Source organism: Bufo bufo, chromosome 2, assembly GCF_905171765.1.
Source record: "Bufo bufo chromosome 2, aBufBuf1.1, whole genome shotgun sequence".
Lineage (NCBI taxonomy): Eukaryota > Metazoa > Chordata > Amphibia > Anura > Bufonidae > Bufo > Bufo bufo.
The window spans coordinates 707,744,569-707,769,535 of NC_053390.1; the positions used below are offsets into that span (position 1 = coordinate 707,744,569).

Here is a 24,967-nt window from a genome sequence, read left to right on the forward strand (position 1 = left end):
TTAATTTTTTGGTAAATTTTCCATTTTAATCCATTTTTTCCAGTAACAAAACAAGGGTTAATAGCCAAACAAAACTCAATATTTATGGCCCTGATTCTGTCGTTTACAGAAACAGCCCATATATGGTCGTAAAACTGCTGTAGGGGCACACGGCAGGGTCTAGAAGGAAAGGAATGCCATACGTTTTTTTGAAGGCAGATTTTGCTGGACTGTTTTTTTTTACACCATGTCCTATTTGAAGCCCCCCTGATGCACCCCTAGAGTAGAAACTCCAAAAAAGTGACCCCATTTTAGAAACTACGGGATAGGGTGGCAGTATTGTTGGTACTAGTTTAGGGTACATATGATTTTCTTTGCATATTACACTTTTTGTGAGGCAAGGTAACAAGAAATAGCTGTTTTGGCACAGTTTTTATTTTTTGTTATTTACAACATTCATCTGACAGGTTAGATCATGTGGTATTTTTATAGACCAGGTTGTCACGGATGCGGCGATACCTAATATGTATACTTTTTTTATTTATGTAAGTTTTACACAATGATTATTTTTTTTAAACAAAAAATATCATGTTTTAGTGTTTCCATAGTCTGAGAGACATATTTTTTTCAGTCTTTGGGCGATTACCTTGGGTAGGGTATGATTTTTGCGGGATGAGATGACGGTTTTATTGGCACTATTTTGGGGTGCGTGTGACTTTTTTATCGCTTGCTATTACACTTTTTGTGATGTAAGGTGACAAAAAATGGCTTTTTTTACACTGTTTTTATTTTTATTTATTTACGGTATTCACCTGAGGGGTTAGGTCATGTGATATTTTTATAGAGCAAGTTATTATGGACGCTGCAATACCTAATATGTATACTTTTTTTATTTATGTAAATTTTACACAATGATTTCACTTTTGAAGCAAAAAAAAATCGTGTTTTAGTGTTTCCATAGTCTGAGAGCCATAATTTTTTTAGTTTTTGGGCGTTTATCTTGGGTAGGATATGATTTTTGCGGGATGAGATGACGGTTTGATTGGCACGATTTTGGGGTGAGTGTGACTTTTTGATCGCTTGCTATTACACTTTTTGTGATGTAAGGTGACAAAAAATGGTTTATTTAGCACAGTTTTTATTAAAAAAATTTTACGGTGTTCATCTGAGTGATATTTTTATAGAGCCGGTTGATACGGACACGGCGATAACTAATATGTAGACTTTTTTTTAAATTTATGTAAGTTTTACACAATAACAGCTTTTTTAAAACAAAAAAAATTATGTTTTAGTGTCTCCATATTCTGAGCCATAGTTTTTTTATTTTTTGGGCGATTGTCTCAGGTAGGGGCTCATTTTTTGCGGGATGAGGTGACGGTTAGATGGGTATTATTTTGGTGGGCAAACGCCTTTTTGATCGCTTGCTGTTGTACTTTTTGTGATGTAAGGTGACAAAAAATGGTTTATTTAGCACAATTTCTTTTTTTTTTTTTTTTTACGGTGTTCATCAGAGGGGTTAGGTCATGTGATATGTTTATAGAGCCAGTCGATACGGACACGGCGATACCTAATATGTATACTTTTTTTTCCCCTATTTTTTTTACCAATTTTTTTTTACTTTATTTGGGGAAAATGACGTTTTTGTTTATTTTTACTTGAAACTTTTAATTTTTTTGGGGGGAAAACTTTATTTCTTCAACTTTTTTTTCACTTTCTTTTTTGTCCCACTTTGGGACTTGAACTTTTGGGGGACTAATCCCTTTACAATGCATTCCAATACTTCTGTATTGGAATGCATTGGCTGTATGAGTAATACAGTGAGTATTACTTATACAGCTTCCGGCCTGTGAGATCCAGGGGGCTGGATCTCACAAGCTCGTCACCGGAAGGCACCGCCCGCCGCTGCTGCAACCGCAGGTAAGCCACAAACCGCAGGTCTGAATTGACCTGCGGTTTGCGGCGATTGCCGACACGGTGGGGTCACGAGACGTACCAGGACAACATGCCGTAAGTACCAGGACAACATGCCGTACCGGTACGCCATGTGTCCTGAAAAGGTTAAAAGGCATTCCGTTTTGCTTTCCGTCATAATAGAAGTCTACGGTAATAATAACGGATCCGTCTGGTTCCTGTTATGCAAGATGGAAAACAAAGTCAAATTGCCGTAAAGCAATTCTGTAAATGCTTTCTAAATGCTGTTAGCTCAGGCAAGATGATCGCCCCCATAATCATGTTCAGGGAATAGAATAAAAAATCTGCAATCAGAAACTAAAACAGATTAGAAAAAAAGATGTGTTACCATCTGATTTTAACTGGCAGATAAAAAATTCTGTGACACATTTTCTTTATCGCCACATAAACGTTTCTAACACGAAACTGATATAAATTCTGTAGCAGAGACCTCTATGAGTCACATTATTCATAATACAGGGTGGTCCAAGAACAAGTAGCCCTCCTCCAACGTCTCCAAATCAAACTGCCTAATAGTAAATGTCTTAGTCATCCACAGCAACCAATCAGAGCTCAGCTTTCATTTTTTCTCTGATTAGTTGCTATGGACAGCTCAGACTGATTTACTATTAGGCAGTTTGATTTGGAGACATTGGAGGCGGGCTACGTTTTTTGTGGGCCAATCTGTACTCACAAAATTGTGAAAATTTGATTTCAGGCTTCTAAACAATCAGCAAGGCTTTACAAATAGCTACATACAGCTAGTAATAGGGGTTTCCAGCAGCTAGTACTCTCATGTAATGAGCTTAGGTAGAGGGGTCCACTATTATAAACTATATGTGGAACTAGTAATATGCTCTTTGTTACTGATACTAGAAATCTGAGCAAAACTACTTGTTTATCAGTGATATGGGGAATATGTAGGTTTAATCTTACTGCCCTATTACCGGTAACTATGTCATATATTCCGATGGCATGGTTTTCTATTTATCTAATGTTTCTATATGCAAATTAACATATAAAAATGGCTACTAATATATTTTGTTTCCTAAAAATAGCCGAAAACTCACCATGGCATTTGTAACTAGAATCTCTCTTAAATACGTCCTACAAACAATTAGACCCAGCATATCTGATTCCATTAATTACAAATATCTATTATATCTCAGTTATTATTAAAAGCACAATAAAATCTGGTCCACTATAATTTATATAACAGGGCTATGGGAACGTGGCACTTGGCGCGCCGTTACATCATCCACATGTCTTGAATTCATCTGACCTCTCCGTAAAGGGACTCTGTCAGCTCAGACTAAACTAGAATAAGTGGTGTATAGTGTAAGTGACGCCGGATCTGGTTATGTAATTTTTATCTTCATTCTCACTTCTAGCCCATGCAGTGCTCCCCCAAACCAGCAGTAAAATGCAATGAGAGGACTCCTCCTTAAGTCCTCTGCACTATGTGCGTGAGCTCAGGAGTCCTCTCAATACATATTACTGCTGTTTTTTCAGAGCACAGCGTCAGAATGCAAGTGAGTAGGAAATAACAATGACATAATCAGACCCTGCGTCACTTAAACCGTATATTCTAGTTTGGGGGGTGTTTCGGAGCTGACAGATTCCATTTCATAATTACCCATTAGGCCTAAACCCTCTTATCAACTATCACATATCGTAACTTAAAGTATTCCCAAAGATCTGTAGTGCTCACCCATGTACAACAGTGACATACACGCCCCAGAACCTCAACATGAATTTTGCTTCCACTTCATCAGGAGGTGATGAAGAAGCGGAAGCAAAATGTGCGGAAGATATTTGGGGGAATTGAGGGGAATATTTGAAGTCAGTTTTCCTTGGGTCTGTATTGGCATACTTTGCTCCAAATTTATCAAACGATGCTGATACTTTTGTCTAGAAATGCTACTCCAGTTTGGAGCGGCTTTGGGGCTTTTTTTTAATGTCCCAGTCATAAATCTGTTGTGAAACTCATTTACATAGCTAACCACACCAACTTTAAAAAAAAACTGAAGTAGGTGGTATAAAAAAACAAAAAGTCACAAGATTTTTCTGCAAGTAAATAAAAGCCCTATTTTGCAGCTTTTTGAAGACAAAATTCTGCAGTGCAGTGCAGGGTGTGATGAGTTCCCGTCCCTTGAATGTTTGGGATAATTTCGACCAAACTGCAATGATAACATCAAGTAATAACCTGATGCAGCTACTTCTGGATTGAAGTTTTTATACACTTAAGGGTTAACGCACACGACTGTGGTTTGAGTCTGCACCCGATCTTCAATGGGGCAGCAACAGATGCTGACAGCACACAGTGTACTGTCCATTCCATGGCATCTGCAAAAATAAAGGACATGTCCTATTCTTGTCTGCATTAGGAACAAGGATAGGACTGTCCTATTATGGGCTGGATGTCCCGTTCTGTAAAATGCAGAACGCACATGGCCGGTATCCGTGTCTTGCAGATACGCAACCATAAAACAGGCAATAGGCGTGTGCATGAGCCCTAATGCTGAGTTTACACAAGGTGTAGTTGATGCGTATTTGTTATATTTTTGAGCAACAAGATACCATCGGAAAAAACACACACCAGCAATGCTGCATTTTATTTTTTATTTTTTGCATTATTTACACCTGGTGGTAAAGGCGACATAAATACGCTACTTGTGCCTAGATTTAAAGGGACAAAGGTGTTTAAAAAGTTGTGAATTCAGGGATTTTTTTACACCAGAAAACTTGGGGAAGAAAAAAAACACCAGTAGAACCATATATATATATATATATATATATATATATATATATATATACAGATGTAGCAGGGGTAACACACACATTCTTAACTCATCGCGTTATCTTGAAACAAAAGTCGTTGAAAAGCAATTGCTTAATGCATTTAGTTGCATTTAGTTTAGATAACATTTCTCATAAATCATGAGTGTTAACCCTGCTACATCCGTATATATATATATATATATATATATATATATATATACATATACATATACATATAAGTAAAAAAAAGTGGGCAGCACTCCATAAGATAAAAAAGTACAAAAATCTTTATTTACCCAATTATCCATATTGGGCCAGTTGCACTCCCTTGTTTGCACTAGAGACGGTGCTGCCACTTTTTTATTTTTATACACTGCTCAAAAAAATAAAGGGAACACTTAAACAACACAATGTAACTCCAAGTCAATCACACTTCTGTGAAATCAAACTGTCCACTTAGGAAGCAACACTGAGTGACAATCAATTTCACATGCGGTTGTGCAAATGGGCTAGACAACAGGTGGAAATTATAGGCAATTAGCAAGACACCCCCAATAAAGGAGTGGTTCTGCAGGTGGTGATCACAGACCACTTCTCAGTTCCTATGCTTCCTGGCTGATGTTTTGGTCACTTTTGAATGCTGGCGGTGCTTTCACTCTAGTGGTAGCATGAGACGGAGTCTACAACCCACACAAGTGGCTCAGGTAGTGCAGCTTATCCAGGATGGCACATCAATGCGAGCTGTGGCAAGAAGGTTTGCTGTGTCTGTCAGCGTAGTGTCCACAGCATGGAGGCGCTACCAGGAGACAGGCCAGTACATCAGGAGACGTGGAGGAGGCCGTAGGAGGGCAACAACCCAGCAGCAGGACCGCTACCTCCGCCTTTGTGCAAGGAGGAACAGGAGGAGCACTGCCAGAGGCCTGCAAAATGACCTCCAGCAGGCCACAAATGTGCATGTGTCTGCTCAAACGGTCAGAAACAGACTCCATGAGGGTGATATGAGGGCCTGACGTCCACAGGTGGGGGTTGTGCTTACAGCCCAACACCGTGCAGGACGTTTGGCATTTGCCAGAGAACACCAAGATTGGCAAATTCGCCACTGGCGCCCTGTGCTCTTCACAGATGAAAGCAGGTTCACACTGAGCACATGTGACAGACGTGACAGAGTCTTGAGACGCCGTGGAGAACGTTCTGCTGCCTGCAACATCCTCCAGCATGACCGGTTTGGCATTGGGTGAGTAATGGTGTGGGGTGGCATTTCTTTGGAGGGCCGCACAGCCCTCCATGTGCTCGCCAGAGGTAGCCTGACTGCCATTAGGTACCGAGATGAGATCCTCAGACCCCTTGTGAGACCATATGCTGGTGTGGTTGTCCCTGGGTTCCTCCTAATGCAAGACAATGCTAGACCTCATGTGGCTGGAGTGTGTCAGCAGTTCCTGCAAGACGAAGGCATTGATGCTATGGACTGGCCCACCCGTTCCCCAGACCTGAATCCAATTGAGCACATCTGGGACATCATGTCTCGCTCTATCCACCAACGTCACGTTGCACCACAGACTGTCCAGGAGTTGGCAGATGCTTTAGTCCAGGTCTGGGAGGAGATCCCTCAGGAGACCGTCCGCCACCTCATCAGGAGCATGCACAGGCGTTGTTGGGAGGTCATACAGGCACGTGGAGGCCACACACACTACTGAGCCTCATTTTGACTTGTTTTAAGGACATTACATCAAATTTGGATCAGCCTGTAGTGTGTTTTTCCACTTTAATTTTGAGTGTGACTCCAAATCCAGACCTCCATGGGTTGAAAAATTAGATTTCCATTTTTTTATTTTTGTGTGATCTTGTTGTCAGCACATTCAACTATGTAAAGAACAAAGTATTTCAGAAGAATATTTAATTAACTCAGATCTAGGATGTGTTATTTTTGTGTTCCCTTTATTTTTTTGAGCAGTGTATATATATATTCATGCAGGCAGTTTTTTCTGATGTGGTTTTTATAATGTTTTTTTTGATTTCCTAAAATCCTGTAAACCTAGTCTTAGAAACATATTTTGTTTTCCTTGTCACCTGCCTAACACTTTACACTGCTTTCCTGTGGCAACAGAAAAACAATAATTTCCCCCAGGTATACATTGCTATGCTAGAACTTGTTAGAAACATAGCTGCACCAGCAGGGAAAAGTCTAGGGACTGAATAGAAAAGCCATAGATTTATCAGCAAATCATCTAGGGACCTGAAAAACTCTCTTCCCCTCCATTTACATCGGTCAAAGTTTTTGAGATTACTCATGAAAGGTTTTCAATTGCATCGCTAGTAAAATGTGAAGGGGCATGCTCAGATATTAGTCCCCAATATATTCATCAAAGTGCCAAAGTGTTTTCCAGTTTTATGTAAATCCTGCCTATTCAATGAAAAGTTGCACAGCTTCTCAATCCTTTCTTGAGTCACACAAATGAAAAGCAGAGGGTGCAACTATGCAACATAACTTATTGAGCATCTTGCAACTAATGGTGCTACACATCATCATTTGCTGACATTAGGATTTATATCCTACAAGTAAGGACTTTTATAAACAGGTCAAGGGTCTAGCTAAGTTATCAAAAATTAGATTTGGCTGCTTCGCCGAAGTTCACAAAGAAATTTGAATTACTTTGTCATGAATGGCATTCCATTGTATGTAGCGGGTGCAAAGCCGGGGAGCTGCAATTGTGCCGCCCCCATCATTGAACCCCTCAGATTCCGCTTTCAACGGTGATCGTGGCATCTGACAGTCACATTGAGACCGTTCATGGGTTAATCAGGGGTAAAAAAAAACTTGTTCTCAGGGACACTTGTTCTCAGGATAGGTCATAATTATCTGATTGTTGGGGGTGTGGCTCCTGGCACTGCCCCCAATCAGCTGTTTGAAGAGGCCGCCATGCAACGTTGAGTGCTTCAACTCCTCACAGCGTATGAAGTACAGAGCCGTACATTGTATTGCAGCCCAAACATGACATCACTTGCCTAAAGAAGAGGCTGCATCATGTATTGGAGCACTTCAGCCTCTTCAAACAACTGATCAGCGAAGGTGCTGGAAGTCACACCCCCACCAATCAGATACTGATGACCTTTTCTGAGGATAGGTCATCAATATTGTACTCCCAGAAAACCCCTTTAACACAGCTAACTACACCCACTTTACAAAACTGCAGTTAGTGGTGTAAAAATGCAAAAAGTTCCAAACTTTAGCACAAATGAACACAAAAAGTTACAAGAGCCCTTACGTTTTTTTGAATCCAGAATACCAGATTGCAGGGCTTGATAAATTTCTCTACTATTCTTAAAGGCTATGTACACTTTCAGAGGCAAATTTTTTTTATGATTGCATTTTACTCATGCATTTTTTTCAGTTGGTCTTTATTAAAAATATTGAGCTGTTCAGTCTTAAAGGGTTAACTGTTTTACTTTGTGCCGGTCATCTAATAAACTTTATCTCTAATCTACTAAGAGGTCATAAACAGTAATCAGTAAGATAAGAACTGAGCTATAATAAGCGTTGATAATGTCAGAGAGCAGAGATAAGGAGCCCATCAGATTAGCCGGCTGAAGGAGCAGAGAGAAAATTCAGATCCCTCTATTAGAGCATCTCAGCTCTGTACAGAAAAAAAGGTTCTCTATTTGAAATAAAGACCAATTTAAACAATGATTTTTAGCTCAGAATGAGTACAATGCAATAATTTTAAAAAAATTGCCATACTAGTGTATTGTCATACAAGATACTAAAAGTTTAGACTAGTTCGCAGAGATTTGCATAGGCTGGATACATTGCAGGAATTTCTCAGCTGTGAGAAGTGTTAGGTCTGAACCGGTTTTTAGCCACTGGGTCTAAAAGAAGAATGTGCACAACTAGAAGAGATTTTCTGGTGGGAATAGAATTACTATGAGGGGAATTTATTAACCCATTTACACCAGTTTTGCATTTTAACCTTTAGGCTACCGGAGGTTTTTTGTTTTTGCGTTTTCATTTTTCTTCCCTATTTTTCTTGAGCCATAACTTTTTTATATTTCTGGTCACATAGCTGTATGAGGGATTATTTTTAGCGGGACAGGTTGTACTTTCTAATGCTACCATTAATTATAGCATAATGTGTAGTGGGAAGCGGTAAAAAAATTTGAAATGGGGTGGAATTGGAAAAAAAACGCAATTCCTCCACTGTTTTACGGGTTTTGTTCCCACGGCGTTTTGTTTATGGCAAAACTGACCCATGCCCTTCATTCTCTGGGTCAGCACTATTACAACGATACCCAATATGTATAGGTGTTTTATGTCTAAATAGTGTAAAAATAAATGTAAACTTTAATAAAACATTTTTTTTTTACATCACCATATTCTGACGCCCATAACTCTTTTATACTTATGTATAATGAGCTGTTTAAGGGCTTATTTTTTGCAGAACAATCTGTAGTTTTTATTGCTACCATTTTGGAGTGTGCGTGACTTTTTGATCACATTTTATTACTTTTTTGGGGTAACAGAAGCAATGAAAAAATGGCAAATTGTCCATTTTGACCCTTTTTTCCGTTACGCCATTCACCGTATTGGAATTTTTAAAAAATATTTTAATAGTATGGGCGTTTTCGGTCGCAATGATACCCATGATGTTTATATTTATTGTTATTTAGGTATTTATTTTTTAATTATACGGAAAGAGGGGTGATTTAAACTTTTATATATTTTAAAAAAATGTTTTTTAATTTGTTGTGATGATTTTGAAGCTCATATATGAGCCTATAAATAATTTTTTCTAAAATTTTTAAATTTGTTCTTTCAGGGATTTTTAAAATGACATTTAAACTAGAAGTTGCTCATTTCTTATCGTGGCCAAAATAAGAATTGCAGCATGAACACTATCAGCCTCTTCAGCGAGGCTCACAGTATTCAGCGCAACTACCAATGCCCACATTGGCTGCACGGGGCAACGGTCGGAAGCCCTTAAGCGCGACCTTCTGGATTTTTGCGCATTTAGATGCCGTGATCTCACTTCATCATGGCATCTAAAGCCTTTAATTACTGCGATGGGCATTATTGCCGGTCACGGTAATTAGCCACAGGTTTCTGCTGAATGAAACAGCAGAGACCTGCCGGCCATGGTACCCGCTGCACGTGCGAGCGGGAGCCATGTATACAGATCGCTCCAGCGCCGTACATGTACTGCGCTGGTAGCGAAGGGGTTAATAAAGATACAAATTTTGACACATCATATGTGCATTAACATTCTTATGGTGGCTGCAGTTCGACAATAGGGGTAGGGCTTCCTATAATTTGCATACATTTGCATGAGTTATAGCCTTATTTCAGGTGCACAGACAGCAAAGAAAGCTTTTAAAGCTCAGGTAACACTGTAGATGTTAAATACAGTATATATGCTATACACTTGTTTATAAATCATTTTTAAAGCTTTTTACTGGCAGTGGACTATATACAGTAGGCCACCTGGTGCTGGGACCTTTTGTCTGCTCCCATGACAATACTTCAACTCGTACACCAGCAGTTTAGTGCTATTAAAATTATATTATTGTACAGTACTTATTACCAATGAATTACCAATAAATGCGGTGATGGACATAGGAAACCTTCATACGTCTGTTTAAACAGTTTTTTTTCTTCTGTTTTTTAGCCTTTACTTAGCACTTCAAAACACATGGACAAATCATTTGCTTATAAGTTCCTTCATCCTTGGCTCGGATTGGGTCTTCTCACAAGGTAAAAAAAAAATAAAAAAAAAATAATATATATATATATAGCAAAAAAAAAAAACACTGGGCAGGACCGCAATAACGCTTGTATGTATAGAGTGCCAGCGGCTGTGAGGACAATCCACCCCCAAAAATATCCAAATAAAGGAAAAAATTCCACGGCACATCCAAGGCGTAAAATCCAAGTAGAAGCTTTTTTCACCAGACAGCGACGTTTCAGTCCACTTGCTGGGACCTTTCTTAAGCAGTGACAAAGTGCTTATTTATACAGGTTAGCATCATTCACAATTCAATCCTATAATTAACCATCTCAAATACATCATTTCTCAAATAACAAAACCTTTTTCACAAAAATTCATATGAAAGAGCTAGTGCATAATCAAGTGACACAATATATATATATCATAAATTGATATTCCATGTACATACATAGTATAATCCAACTAAATTCATAAGTAGTCTCCTAATTGATATTAAAAACATATGTTCAAGATCTAAAATCATACCTTAGTGCAGGTGTAATTAATAAAAAAAACATTAGAGGAGAGAATCACACAGTCGGCAAGGATCCAGTCTATATGGAATTTGCGTGTAGTAATCCTCAATATGCATGTCTTCACCGAAGCAAATTGCCCATCACGTTTCCGGTTACACCAGTCACGTGATCGCAAGTCCGGCCACGTAATCACAAATATAAATATATATATATATACACTGCTCAAAAAAATAAAGGGAACACTTAAACAACACAATGTAACTCCAAGTCAATCACACTTCTGTGAAATCAAACTGTCCACTTAGGAAGCAACACTGACAATCACTTTCACATGCTTTTGTGCAAATGGAATAGACAACAGGTGGAAATTATAGGCAATTAGCAAGACACCCCCAATAAAGGAGTGGTTCTGCAGGTGGTGACCACAGACCACTTCTCAGTTCCTATGCTTCCTGGCTGATGTTTTGGTCACTTTTGAATGCTGGCGGTGCTTTCACTCTAGTGGTAGCATGAGACGGAGTCTACAACCCACACAACTGGCTCAGGTAGTGCAGCTTATCCAGGATGGCACATCAATGCGAGCTGTGGCAAGAAGGTTTGCTGTGTCTGTCAGCGTAGTGTCCAGAGCATGGAGGCGCTACCAGGAGACAGGCCAGTACATCAGGAGACGTGGAGGAGGCCGTAGGAGGGCAACAACCCAGCAGCAGGACCGCTACCTCCGCCTTTGTGCAAGGAGGAACAGGAGGAGCACTGCCAGAGCCCTGCAAAATGACCTCCAGCAGGCCACAAATGTGCATGTGTCTGCTCAAACGGTCAGAAACAGACTCCATGAGGGTGATATGAGGGCCCGACGTCCACAGGTGGGGGTTGTGCTTACAGCCCAACACCGTGCAGGACGTTTGGCATTTGCCAGAGAACACCAAGATTGGCAAATTCGCCACTGGCGTCCTGTGCTCTTCACAGATGAAAGCAGGTTCACACTGAGCACATGTGACAGACGTGACAGAGTCTGGAGACACCGTGGAGAACGTTCTGCTGCCTGCAACATCCTCCAGCATGACCGGTTTGGCATTGGGTCAGTAATGGTGTGGGGTGGCATTTCTTTGGAGGGCCGCACAGCCCTCCATGTGCTTGCCAGAGGTAGCCTGACTGCCATTAGGTACCGAGATGAGATCCTCAGACCCCTTGTGAGACCATATGCTGGTGCGGTTGGCCCTGGGTTCCTCCTAATGCAAGACAATGCTAGACCTCATGTGGCTGGAGTGTGTCAGCAGTTCCTGCAAGACGAAGGCATTGATGCTATGGACTGGCCGCCCGTTCCCCAGACCTGAATCCAATTGAGCACATCTGGGACATCATGTCTCGCTCTATTCACCAACGTCACGTTGCACCACAGACTGTCCAGGAGTTGGCAGATGCTTTAGTCCAGGTCTGGGAGGAGATCCCTCAGGAGACCGTCCGCCACCTCATCAGGAGCATGCATAGGCGTTGTAGGGAGGTCATACAGGCACGTGGAGGCCACACACACTACTGAGCCTCATTTTGACTTGTTTTAAGGACATTACATCAAAGTTGGATCAGCCTGTAGTGTGTTTTTCCACTTTAATTTTGAGGGTGACACCAAATCCAGACCTCCATGGGTTAAAAAATTTAATTTCCATTTTTTTATTTTTGTGTGATTTTGTTGTCAGCACATTTAATGTAAAGAACAAAGTATTTCAGAAGAATATTTAATTAATTCATATTTAGGATGTGTTATTTTTGTGTTCCCTTAATTTTTTTGAGCAGTGTATATATATATATATATATATATATATATATATATATATATAAAAGGAAATTCCACTGCACCTCCGTATGGTGAAGAAAATGTGTCCTATATATCCCTATGCAACATTTCAGTTCCCTTGGCCCATGACTTTTGACTTACCATGTGCACTTCTGGCACTCTGCTAAAATATTCTTGGAATTGAGGCGTTAAGGTTGGTACTATGTCTTTAAGTACTGTACTGTATATTATATGGGCATTCTTGATAGCCATAGTGAGTAAACTGCATATACACAGCAGAGAATTCAAGCTATTAAGTAGGATTATTGAGGACATCTAGTGGCTGCATTGTAAACTGCAAGATGAAATAAGAATAGTTTTCATGTCATTGTCCCATGAATAAATAGAACATTTTTCAGTTGGAACTAGAGATGAGCGAGCCAATTGAGATTTGTTTCTGGTCCAGTTCGCCAAATTTTTGAAAAAGTTCAGTTCAGATCCGAAACGATTCAGGCCGAAGTTGCTCCAATTGCCTTGAAAGTTGGTATATAACCCCCTCTAGCCTCCTAGGAATTTTTAGGAATACTAGTTATCTTTTTTTGTTTATTATTTATGATTTTTTTTCCCCCTCCCTCCTCTCCAAGTTCTGGCATGTAATAACAGCAATAGTAAATGATGTCTGGGTGACACTGACATACATAGCTATGGGTAAACGCACATTTGACTGTGTTATCATACGTCGTCTTTAAAAAGACACTGCTCCAACACATGTCTCATGCTTTTTCATATTCCAAAGCTCAAAAAACACATGTTATGAGGAATTGTCTTTGGGGAATGTGATGGTTGGCGAGTGAGTCACGCCCATGTGCATGGTTGTGATTCCTTGGGAGCCGCATGCAGTTGCCCACGGTCTGGGTGTTTTGTCAACCGCAGCTGGGGGCTGTTAGTGTTTTGCCTCAGTGCGGTTGCCGTGGACAACAGGTGTTTGTTGGCAGTGTAGCAGCCTGATCCGGTTGCTAGGCGTCTCACTGTTGATGCATGCGGTTGCCTCTGGCTATGTGTGTGTATGTATGCACTTTCTCTGTCTGGTGTGCACGAGGTTTATGTATGTGTGCACTGTGACACTTCCCTTCACTTATGGCTGCCCGTGGCAACGTGTTGTGTTGTGTACATGTGGTGGCAGTGTCTCGGCCTTCTGGCTATTTCCCAGGACATGGTTGCCACGCATGTCGTTGCCTGCGGTAACAGCTGCAGTGTGATAGTTGTTTTGTACACTTCCCCTTTAAGTGGCTTCTATCCATTGCCTGGTGTAGGAAGGGTTAACTCCCTTCTTAGTGTGTGAACACTGGGTGTGTCTGTGTGTGGGTGTGGCTACTTGGGCTATTTAGCTCCTGCTGGAAGCCAGAAGTCTGAGGGGTACTTCAGCCATGGTTAGCTGGAGTCATCCTCCTGGTTATATACCATCTGCCAGTGAGGGCCACCCTTGTGGTTATAAGTTATGTTAGACATTATTGTCCTTGTATTGTTATATGGTAACCATGTAGGGATATCAGAAAGAATATGCGGCACTCACCGGAGTCTTCACAAAGTATTGCTCTTTATTGATCCTTCATACAGGACGGATGAGTGGGGTGCTGGGGCGGACGGGCTCCTGCAGATGAATGGCGGCTACGGCCGCGGCCAGAAGAAGCGCAATCCACAGCGCGAAACGGCCATAGCCGCCATTCATCTGCAGGAGCCCGTCCGCCCCAGCACCCCACTCATCCGTCCTGTATGAAGGATCAATAAAGAGCAATACTTTGTGAAGACTCCGGTGAGTGCCGCATATTCTTTCTGATATCCCTACATGGTTACCATTCATTCAGCTTTTACTTTTACATGCTGAGCACCACACACGGAGTGTGTGTTTCACTGCGGTGCCGCTATCTGAGCCAGTATCTAGGACCGGCTTGACTTGCCTGATTCATGCAGTGCCGCTCTGTTCTATTTCTTGTTTGCATAGCTTGTATTGTTATATGTCTAGCTTATGGTCCTAGGTTCCTGTGTGATGTGTGGTGTGGGCTGTGTCCGTTTGTGTTCTTGTGGACAGCAGCTCTCGTGCATGGGTTCCAGGCTTTGTGTCTGTGGCAGGTACGTGTAATACTAGTTTACTTACCTGCCATTGCCATATGCTGTACATGTGCCCCTTTCCTTGCAGCCTGGCCACTGAGACTCCTGTTCGTCCATGATGTGGAGGAACAGGTCGTCTTACTCTGCTCCTAGTCCAGGGCCACCCTGAGGGCTAGTAGGGATCTTAGGTTCCTGAGTATGAGCCCTCCTACCATCAGGGTTGGTTCATACGGCTAGGAGACCGGGTCAGAATTAGGGATGTAATAGGAAGTGACCTGCTCCCTGATTCCTGTCCTGGCCTAGCAGCTATCTTTCATATTGACGTCCCACGGATTAGAGTTACCCCCACTCTGATCCGTGACAGAGTGGCATTAGCGGCATGATGCAGGCCGTAGCATGCAGCAGTCGTACACAATATGATGGTATACCGCTCTTACCTCTGGCAGACAGAAATCAAGAGTGGCAAGATGGGGCACCAGCAGCAAGTAGAGGTCTATTGATCGCATTCAGCAAGCTTGGACTGTGAGAAAATTTCTGAATTAATACAGTAATCACGTACATGTGCCACCTCATAAAATTTAAGGGAGACTCTTTTGACTATCTGCTGTAGGGCGCAGTGGGGTTTTATTGCCACTTCTTAGGGAAAAGGAAAGCGCCCCTGTAGGCAGGGGCAGTTAAAGGGCTTCTGTCACCCCCCAAACAGCAATTTTCAGTATTGGACTTAATATAATTGCTAATGTACGCAGAGTCCATATATACCGCTCTTACCTCTGGCTGTGCTTTAAATTCTTTAAAAATAGTACTTTGGTGATATGCAAATGTCTTCACTACCAGCAAGTTGGGGGCGGACTTGCTGGTAGCCCAGCCGCATCCTCGGTCTAAAAAAAGCCCCCTCCTCCACATGATTGACAGGGCCAGCCGGGTGCAGCATGTGGAAAAACTGCTCCATCATGTTGAGGAGACTGAAATGGCTACTGCTGCTACTTCTCCAGATTTTGCTGCCAAACCTGCATACACAGTGTTTCCTGGTAGTAACGTAATTTGTCCTCCCTTTCTGCCAGATAAAAACATTCCTCCATTTTGCCTTGGTAGCAAGCATCTAAAAGCATGGCTTTCCAGTAATCTTCATAGTGTTTGATGTCAACGATACGCCTGTCACTGCATAAACAAGCGAGCATAAAGGTTGCCATTCTGGCCAGCATGCCCGAGAGCCACTTCTTTCCAGCTCCACCTCCCACTGCTTGGGTGTCTTGGCCGGTGCCATCCTCATCATCGTCCTCTTGCTCCTCCACCTCCAACTCTTCTCCTATTGCTGTGGCAGCTCCTCATCCTCATCTTCCTCATCCTCCTCCATGGCAGATTTTCTTTGTGTCTCCCCAAGAGCTAAAGGTTGGATAGCAAGATGCATCAGCTGCTCGTCTTCTGTTATGGTACCCTGCTGCATGAGCGTTAGAGTCTGTTCTAAGATAAATATGAGATAAGTGACATTGTTCGTGCCGCACTTGACCCTGCTGACTAACTTTGTGGCCTCTTCAGGCGTGTCGGATGAGCTGCCACTGCCTGACCCCGAAGCGACACATGCTCTCTGCTGCTCAAGCATGTGCAATGTCGAATTCCGTCCCAAGTTGGCACGTTGCGGATAAAGCGGTGTAGCAGCAGGCCTTTCGGTCGCTGCAGGTCCAGGAGAGCATTCATCACCACATAAGAGTGGCTGAAGTGCTTATTTAGAAAGCATTGCACCACTAGGTTGATATCATGCGCCATGCAGGGAGTATGTGTTATTTCGCCCAGGTTTATGGTGGTCACGATGTTGCTCCCATTGTCTCTGACCACCTTGCCCAGTTGGAGTCAGTGGGGTGACAGCCAGCGGAATGTTTGCTGCTTGATGTATTTGAGCAACTGCTCGCTGGTATGGCTACTCTATCCCAGGTCGATCAGCAACAACACGACGTGGCAATGCTTGACCTGACACGTGATAATAAGGAAGGAGGGGTAGTGCAACCGACCCTGTGCCAAGCTGCTGTTAGGGATGGAAACATGTTCACGGAGAATAAGGTGGATAAGTTCCTGGTGTGGGAGCCAGGCCAAAACAATTGTGGGGGGATCAAAAGGACCTGGACTCATTGCCGGGGTGCTGCCTCGGGAGATACTCATGCAAAGGTAGAGGCAGCTGAGCTGGGCTTAGCTCTGACATGTTGTAGGCCTAACCCACCCACTGCATCGGCGGCATCATCAGATCCCGAAGCAGACATGGCTGTGGCTGTTCTTTGGGAGGTATGTGGCATATGCTCTTTATTGCTGCTGCCATCACCCTCCTCCTCTGATGTTGCTTCCTCCTTAGCACCTTTATCCGGCTCCCAGGTCCTGTCCAGTACACAATTGTAATTGGAGTCCTCACCCTACCTTTTGCTTCTATAAGACTGTGGGAAATCATGGTGGGTTCTTTGGCCCCCGCTCCCCTGCTCTTCCCCAACTGTCACAGTTACTGCTCCTAACGCCAATAGTGTGGCTACAGGGTCCACTACTACCACATCCAACACAGCTTTACCTGTCCGCAGCCTCCACCTTCTCCTCAGAGCAATACAAATGTTGACTGCTCTCACACAAGTCATCAGGGAGACTCTTTTGACTATCTGCTGTAGGGCGCAGTGGGGTTTTCTTGCCACTTCTTAGGGAAAAGGAAAGCGCCCCTGTAGGCAGGGGCAGTTAAAGGGCTTCTGTCACCCCCCAAACAGCAATTTTCAGTATTGGACTTAATATAATTGCTAATGTACGCAGAGTCCATATATACCGCTCTTACCTCTGGCTGTGCTTTAAATTCTTTAAAAATAGTACTTTTGAGATATGCAAATGTCTTCACTACCAGCAAGTTGGGGGCGGACTTGCTGGTAGCCCAGCCACATCCTCGGTCTAAAAAAACGCCCTCTCCTCCACTTGATTGACAGGGCCAGCGAGCGCTCTCCTCCTTCCGCTGGCCCTGTTTGCAGCTGAAACCCCACGCCTGTGTCGTACTGGTCCTCATTCAGCGCAGGCGCTCAGAGAGAAGGACGCTGGCTTGGCTGCTCCTTCCTCAGTGCGCCTGCGCCGATGACATCAGCCCTACAGACGCCGGCATCGCTGGTAAAGAGGCGGAGACGTCGCTGGATGCTTGATTCAGGTAAGTATTTGCCTAATAAGCATGCAGCCGCTACAACCACCAACGAAATGGGGTGCCATTATTTTACAAAAAGTATATTTAGACACACTATCCCACCAACGCTTAGATCCCCATAACAGTGTCACCCACAGATCCCCTATAACAGTGTTACCAACAGATCCCCATAACAGTGTCACCCAGAGATCCCCCATAACAGTGTCGCCCACAGATCCCCCATAACAGTATCCTCAAGAGATCCCCCATAATAATATCATCCACAGACCACCATTAGTTCAAAACCCACCAAAAGCACACCTTTTGGTTCAAAATATTTTTTTTCTTATTTTCCTCCTCAAAAACCTAGGTGCGTCTTATGGGCCGGTGCATCTTATAGGGCGAAAAATACGGTATACACTATATATATACACTGCTCAAAAAAATAAAGGGAACACTTAAACAACACAATGTAACTCCAAGTCAATCACACTTCTGTGAAATCAAACTGTCCACTTAGGAAGCAACACTGAGTGACAATCAATTTCACATGCTGTTGTGCAAATGGGATAGACAACAGGTGGAAATTATAGGCAATTAGCAAGACACCCCCAATAAAGGAGTGGTTCTGCATGTCGTGACTACAGATCACTTCTCAGTTCCTATGCTTCCTGGCTGATGTTTTGGTCACTTTTGAATGCTGGCGGTGCTTTCACTCTAGTGGTAGCATGAGACGGAGTCTACAACCCATACAAGTGGCTCAGGTAGTGAAGCTTATCCAGGATGGCACATCAATGCGAGCTGTGGCAAGAAGGTTTGCTGTGTCTGTCAGCGTAGAGTCCAGAGCATGGAGGCGCTACCAGGAGACAGGCCAGTACATCAGGAGACATGGAGGAGGCCGTAGGAGGGCAACAACTCAGCAGCAGGACCGCTACCTCCACCTTTGTGCAAGGAGGAACAGGAGGAGCACTGCCAGAGCCCTGCAAAATGACCTCCAGCAGGCCACAAATGTGCATGTGTCTGCTCAAACGGTCAGAAACAGACTCCATGAGGGTGATATGAGGGCCCGACGTCCACAGGTGGGGGTTGTGCTTACAGCCCAACACCGTGCAGGACGTTTGGCATTTTCCAGAGAACACCAATATTGGCAAATTCACCACTGGCGCCCTGTGCTCTTCACAGATGAAAGCAGGTTCACACTGAGCACATGTGACAGACGTGATAGAGTCTTGAGACGCCGTGGAGAACGTTCTGCTGCCTGCAACATCCTCCAGCATGACCGGTTTGGCATTGGGTCAGTAATGGTGTGGGGTGGCATTTCTTTGGAGGGCCGCACAGCCCTCCATGTTGTAACGCACCTAGTTGATCAGTTAGGATCTCAACTGCGGAAGTAATGGACATCCACTATTATCCCACCACCCTTGTTTTTGGCTGTGGGATTCGCGGTTACTCAGTATGTACCCCAGGCGTCTCTCTCAGTCTTGGGCGGAGAGTTTGGGGTAACAAAATCATTTACCGCTATCCATCTAATTAGTTACTGCTGGAAAGGAAGGTCCCCCAGTATTACAGGAGTCCCAAGTTAGTATAAGCTTGTGCACAGTTCAGAGTTAGTATATAGTATGCCCTCAGTTTAGTCTATAGTATGCCATAGGTTCAGGGTTAGTATATAGCATGTCCTCAGTTTTAGTATATAATATGCAGTAGGTTCAGAGTTAGTATAGCATGTCCTCAGTTTTAGTATATAATATGCAGTAGGTTCAGAGTTAGTATAGCATGTCCTCAGTTTAGTATATAATATGCAGCAGGTTCGGAGTTAGTATAGCATGTCCTCAGTTTAGTATATAATATGCAGCAGGTTCAGAGTTAGTATAGCATGTCCTCAGTTTAGTATATAATATGCAGCAGGTTCAGAGTTAGTATAGCATGTCCTCAGTTTAGTATATAATATGCAGTAGGTTCAGAGTTAGTATAGCATGTCCTCAGTTTAGTATATAATATGCAGCAGGTTCAGAGTTAGTATAGCATGTCCTCAGTTTAGTATATAATATGCAGCAGGTTCAGAGTTAGTATAGCATGTCCTCAGTTTAGTATATAATATGCAGCAGGTTCAGAGTTAGTATAGCATGTCCTCAGTTTAGTATATAATATGCAGTAGGTTCAGAGTTTGTATAGCATGTCCTGAGTTCAGTGTTGGTTTGGGAATATCGCCTCACACCAGCAGGAACCACCCCACTCTGAGTTCCAGGACCTCAATCAGAGCAGGTAACAGGCATATACTTGCGGTTAGTTGATCCTGGCTAGGAAGCCAGCAGTGGGGAAGCCAGTGGCAAGAAGGTAGGCAGTCCTTTACAATGTTGTTAGGGATCCAGGTCTGGATATGTGGACAGAGTCCTCAGATGCAATGGAGCTAGCAGGGTGCGCACTCCATTAGTGGAACACCCTGCTTAGCACCTGTCTTCTATTTAAGGCCCGGAGGTAAGTGGGCGGAGTCACAGGGAGCTGCTGCGATCCAGGCTGTACTGTTACAGTACCCCCCCTTAAAAACCCCTCCGGGGTACCCCACTAGGAGAGGGTCGGTTGGGAAATCTTCTATGGAACAATCTTTGGAATCTGGGAGCATGAACGTTTTGCACATCTTCCCAAGAGTCATCCTGGGGACCATACCCCTTCCATCTAACGAGATACTGGATCTTCCCCCGTCTTCTTCTGGAATTAATGAGCTGCTCAACTTCAAATTCTTCTTCTCCTTGGACCTCTATCGGCGGCAAGGGTCGAGGATCATTTGATGGGAACGGCCTAGGTCTAAACGGCTTCAGTAGTGACACGTGGAATGTGGGATGTACCTGTAATCGAGGAGGAAGGGTGAGTCTCACCGTGTTGGGGTTAATAATCCTATCTATCGGAAAAGGACCCAGGAATTGTCTTCCCAATTTCTTGGAAGGTACCCCCAACCGAAGGTTTCTTGTTGATAACCAAACCGAGTCTCCGACCTGGTAGGGAGGATTTTCTCTCCTATGACGGTCGTAGTAGAACTTCTGTCTTTCCTTTGCCCGTTGAAGGTTGTCTTTTAGCGTCTTAAGGGTAGTTTGCAAAGTGGTCAGATAATCGTCTGTGGCTGGAACGCTTGTGGGAAGGCTGGTTTGAGGAAGAGACCTAAGGTGAAATCCGTAATTAGCAAAGAATGGAGTATGTAATGTGGAGGAATTCGTAGAATTATTATAGGCGAATTCAGCGAGAGGAAGTAGGCCCTCCCAGTCATCCTGGAGAAATAAGCAGTGACATCTGAGAAACTGTTCCAGACACTGATTCACCCTTTCAGTCTGCCCATTAGTTTGGGGGTGATAGGCGGTAGACATTCTGTGGTCGATTTGAAGTCTGGAACAAAGTGCTCTCCAGAATTTGGATACGAATTGCGAACCCCTGTCTGATATGACCTGGCTAGGAATTCCATGTAACTTAATAATATTAGACAGGAATACCTCGGCCGTTTCCTTGGAGGAGGGTAACTTCTTGAGGGGTACGAAGTGTGCCATCTTAGTCAGCAAATCCACTACCACCAGGATGGTGTTTCCTCTGGAAAGGGGAAGTTCAACTATGAAATCCATCGAGACCCATTCCCAGGGTCTGTTGGTGATGGGAAGACTCATTAGGAGACCATAAGGTCGGTTCCTGTCAGTTTTACATGAGGCACAGGTCACGCACGTGGAAACGTATTCCTCAATTTGTTTGGTCATCTTTGGCCACCAGAAGTTCCTGCGTATCAGGGTTGTGGTTTTAGCAATGCCGGGATGTCCCGCGAGGGGTAAATCATGGCAAAGTTTGATCACCTGATTGGTGAGGGAGGGTGGTATATACAGTTGGCTGTCCTTGTAAAGGAGACCCTGTTGGTTCTGCGAAAGACCAGGGGGGGTATTAGCATGGTCATTAATTAGAGCATCCTTGAGCTGGGTTTCCAACGTTATGGTGGCAAGGACGAGTTTCTTCGGTGGAATGATCCATGTGGGGGCCGTGTCTGAGGTGCGAATTTCAGCCAGTCGTGACAAGGCGTCGGCCTTCACATTTTTTGAGCCTGGTCAGTATGTAATTTGGAAGTTAAACCTGTCGGAAAAAAAACTCCACCGTACTTGGCGGCCTGTTAGTGTTTTATTGGTTTTCAGGTATTGTAGATTACGGTGATCCGTATAAATTGTGATGGGGTGTATTGATCCTTCAAGTAAATGCCTCCAATTTTCCAGGGAGCATTTTATGGCGAGGAGTTCCTTTTCGCCTATGGGGTAATTGAATTCGGCGGTATTTAGCGTCCGGGAGTAGAACCCGATAGGATGTAACAGAGTTGAAAAAGAGCTTCGCTGGGACAGAACGGCTCCTATGGCTGCCTGGGATGCGTCTACTTCCAGCACGTAGTGATGGTTCGGATTTGGGAGAGTCAGTATCGGTGCCATAGTGAACCTGTTCTTTAATAACTCAAACGCTGATTGGGCGTCCTTGGACCAAACGAACTTCGTGTTGACACTAGTTAAGCGGGTTAGTGGTTTAGTGGTAGCGGAGAAATCTTTAATAAATTTCCTATAGAAGTTTGAGAACCCCAGGAACCGTTGAAGAGCATTCCTGGAATCCGGGATCGGCCAATTTTGGATGCAAGTGATTTTTGAGTGATCCATCTGGATACCCTTGGGTGAAATTATGTATCCGAGGAAGGGAAGAGAAGTAGTCTCGAACACACATTTTTCCTGTTTGACGTATAAGCGATGAACACTTAACCGTGCAAGAACCCAACGGACATGTTTCCTGTGATCGTGTAAGTTATCGGAATACACTAGTATATCATCAAGATAGATGATTACACATACGTCCAGTAGATCCCTAAAGATGTCGTTAATAAAATTTTGGAATGTGGCAGGGGCGTTGCACAACCCAAAGGGCATCACTGTATACTCGAAGAGTCCATACCGAGTGCGGAAGGCTGTCTTCCATTCATCACCTTTTCTGATCCTAATTAAGTTGTATGCGCCTCTCAAATCCAGCTTGGTGTAGATTGTTGCTGTTTGTAATCTTTCTATGAGTTCGGATATTAGCGGCAAGGGGTACCGATTTTTGATTGTTACTTTGTTCAAGGCTCTGTAATCTATGATGGGCCTTAGGCTTGAGTCTTTGTTTCTCACGAAGAACATCCCTGCTGCTGCCGGGGAGGTTGAAGGCTGAATAAAACCTTTTCGTAAATTCTCTTCTAGGTACTGTTTGAGGTGAACAAGTTCTGGTTGTGCCAATGGATAAATTCTACCCGTGGGTATCTCACTACCCGGCAGCAAGTCTATGGGGCAATCGTAAGATCTATGGGGCGGAAGAGATTCCGCCTTCTTTGCGCTGAATACCTCAGCAAAGTCTGCGTATTGGCTGGGAACCTGGTTCACTCCCACGTGCATGAGAGATTTGAGAGGAAAGCAGGTCTCCATACAATAAGGTGACGTAAACTGAACTCTCCCCTGTTTCCATAGGAGGGTTGGCTGGTGTATTTGCAACCATGGCAACCCAAGAATCACGGGAAACAATGGAGAGTGTATGATATCAAGGGATAAGAATTCTGTGTGGTTATTTTCACATGTCACCATGAGTGGTTGAGTCTGACTGTGGATAGGACTAGAAGTAGTACCGTCAATGAAACTCACGGATATCGGAACGTTTTTTCTCATGTGGGGAATTTTATTTCGCTCAACCAGATGCATGTCGATAAAATTCCCCGAAGCTCCCGTGTCCACCATGGCTTCAACGATAATCCGGTTTTGGTCCCACTGTAAGGTGAGAGACGTGTATATGTAACCACCAGTACTATTTTTTGTACTGCCTAAGGTACAAAACGTGCCGCTCTTACCTTCGCACTTCTTATGTATCGCGGGGCATCCGTCAACGGTATGGTCAGCAGACGCACAGTATAAACAGAGGTTGAGGTTACGTCTCCTGGCCCCAATCTCCATCATCTCTACAGCAGGACCCTGGCTGGACGGTCTTGGGTTGGGTGTGAAGCCTGAGACTCTCTCGGCTCTGCGTTCCCTCATCCGTCTGTCAATGGTGGTGGCCTTCTGCATCAAGGCATTAAGTGTAAGAGGTAATTCTCCTCGGGCTAATTCGTCCTTCAGGGCCTCGGAAAGACCTAGGCGGAACTGATTCCTAAGAGTGAGGTCATTCCATTCAGTCTCCCGGGCCCAGCGAGTGTATTCCGCAATAAAGTCCTCTACAGGTCGTCTCCCTTGTTTAAGGCTGCGTATAGCGGTCTCAGCGGTCAGCTGTTTACTATGGTCCTCGTAGAGAAGGGCCATTTTTTCAAGGAACAGAGGGAAGGAATCCAGGACTGGCTCTTCCTTTTCTAAATAAGTATTGGCCCATGCTCTGGGCTCCCCCCTGAGGTAAGAGATCATGGTAAGTACTTTTGTTCTGTCAGTTGGGTAAGTCGGGGGCTGCAGCTCAAACATTAGTTTGCACGCGTTTAGGAAATCCCTGAACTGCCTTCGGTCACCCGAGAATATCTCAGGTGGGCTGACCTTGGGTTCTGGTCCATCATGGGGGTGTCCTGGCCCCTGAGTGACAAGTTGCCGTAGTGCCTGGTTTTCTAGCTGGAGATGTTGTACAGTCACGTTGAGGGTCTCCACCCTCTTAGTGAGGGTGACGAGGTGACCTGCAACCTCCGCTGGATCCATGTGGGTTCCACTAATATGTAACGCACCTAGTTGATCAGTTAGGATCTCAACTGCGGAAGTAATGGACATCCACTATTATCCCACCGCCCTTGTTTTTGGCTGTGGGATTCGCGGTTACTCAGTATGTACCCCAGGCGTCTCTCTCAGTCTTGGGCGGAGAGTTTGGGGTAACAAAATCATTTACCGCTATCCATCTAATTAGTTACTGCTGGAAAGGAAGGTCCCCCAGTATTACAGGAGTCCCAAGTTAGTATAAGCTTGTGCACAGTTCAGAGTTAGTATATAGTATGCCCTCAGTTTAGTCTATAGTATGCCATAGGTTCAGG

At 43.8% G+C, this 24,967-nt stretch overlaps 1 protein-coding gene across 1 annotated transcript in view; it reads left to right on the top strand.

Moving 5' to 3' along the window:
* Nucleotides 1-24,967, top strand: part of LOC120990164 (cytochrome P450 4V2) — a 78,520-nt gene that overhangs the window by 8,129 nt on the left and 45,424 nt on the right. Inside the window, exon 3 of the mRNA XM_040418760.1 lies at nucleotides 10,368-10,453. Within this exon, the coding sequence (XP_040274694.1) occupies nucleotides 10,368-10,453 (86 nt within the window). The remainder of the gene's footprint in view (nucleotides 1-10,367; nucleotides 10,454-24,967) is intronic.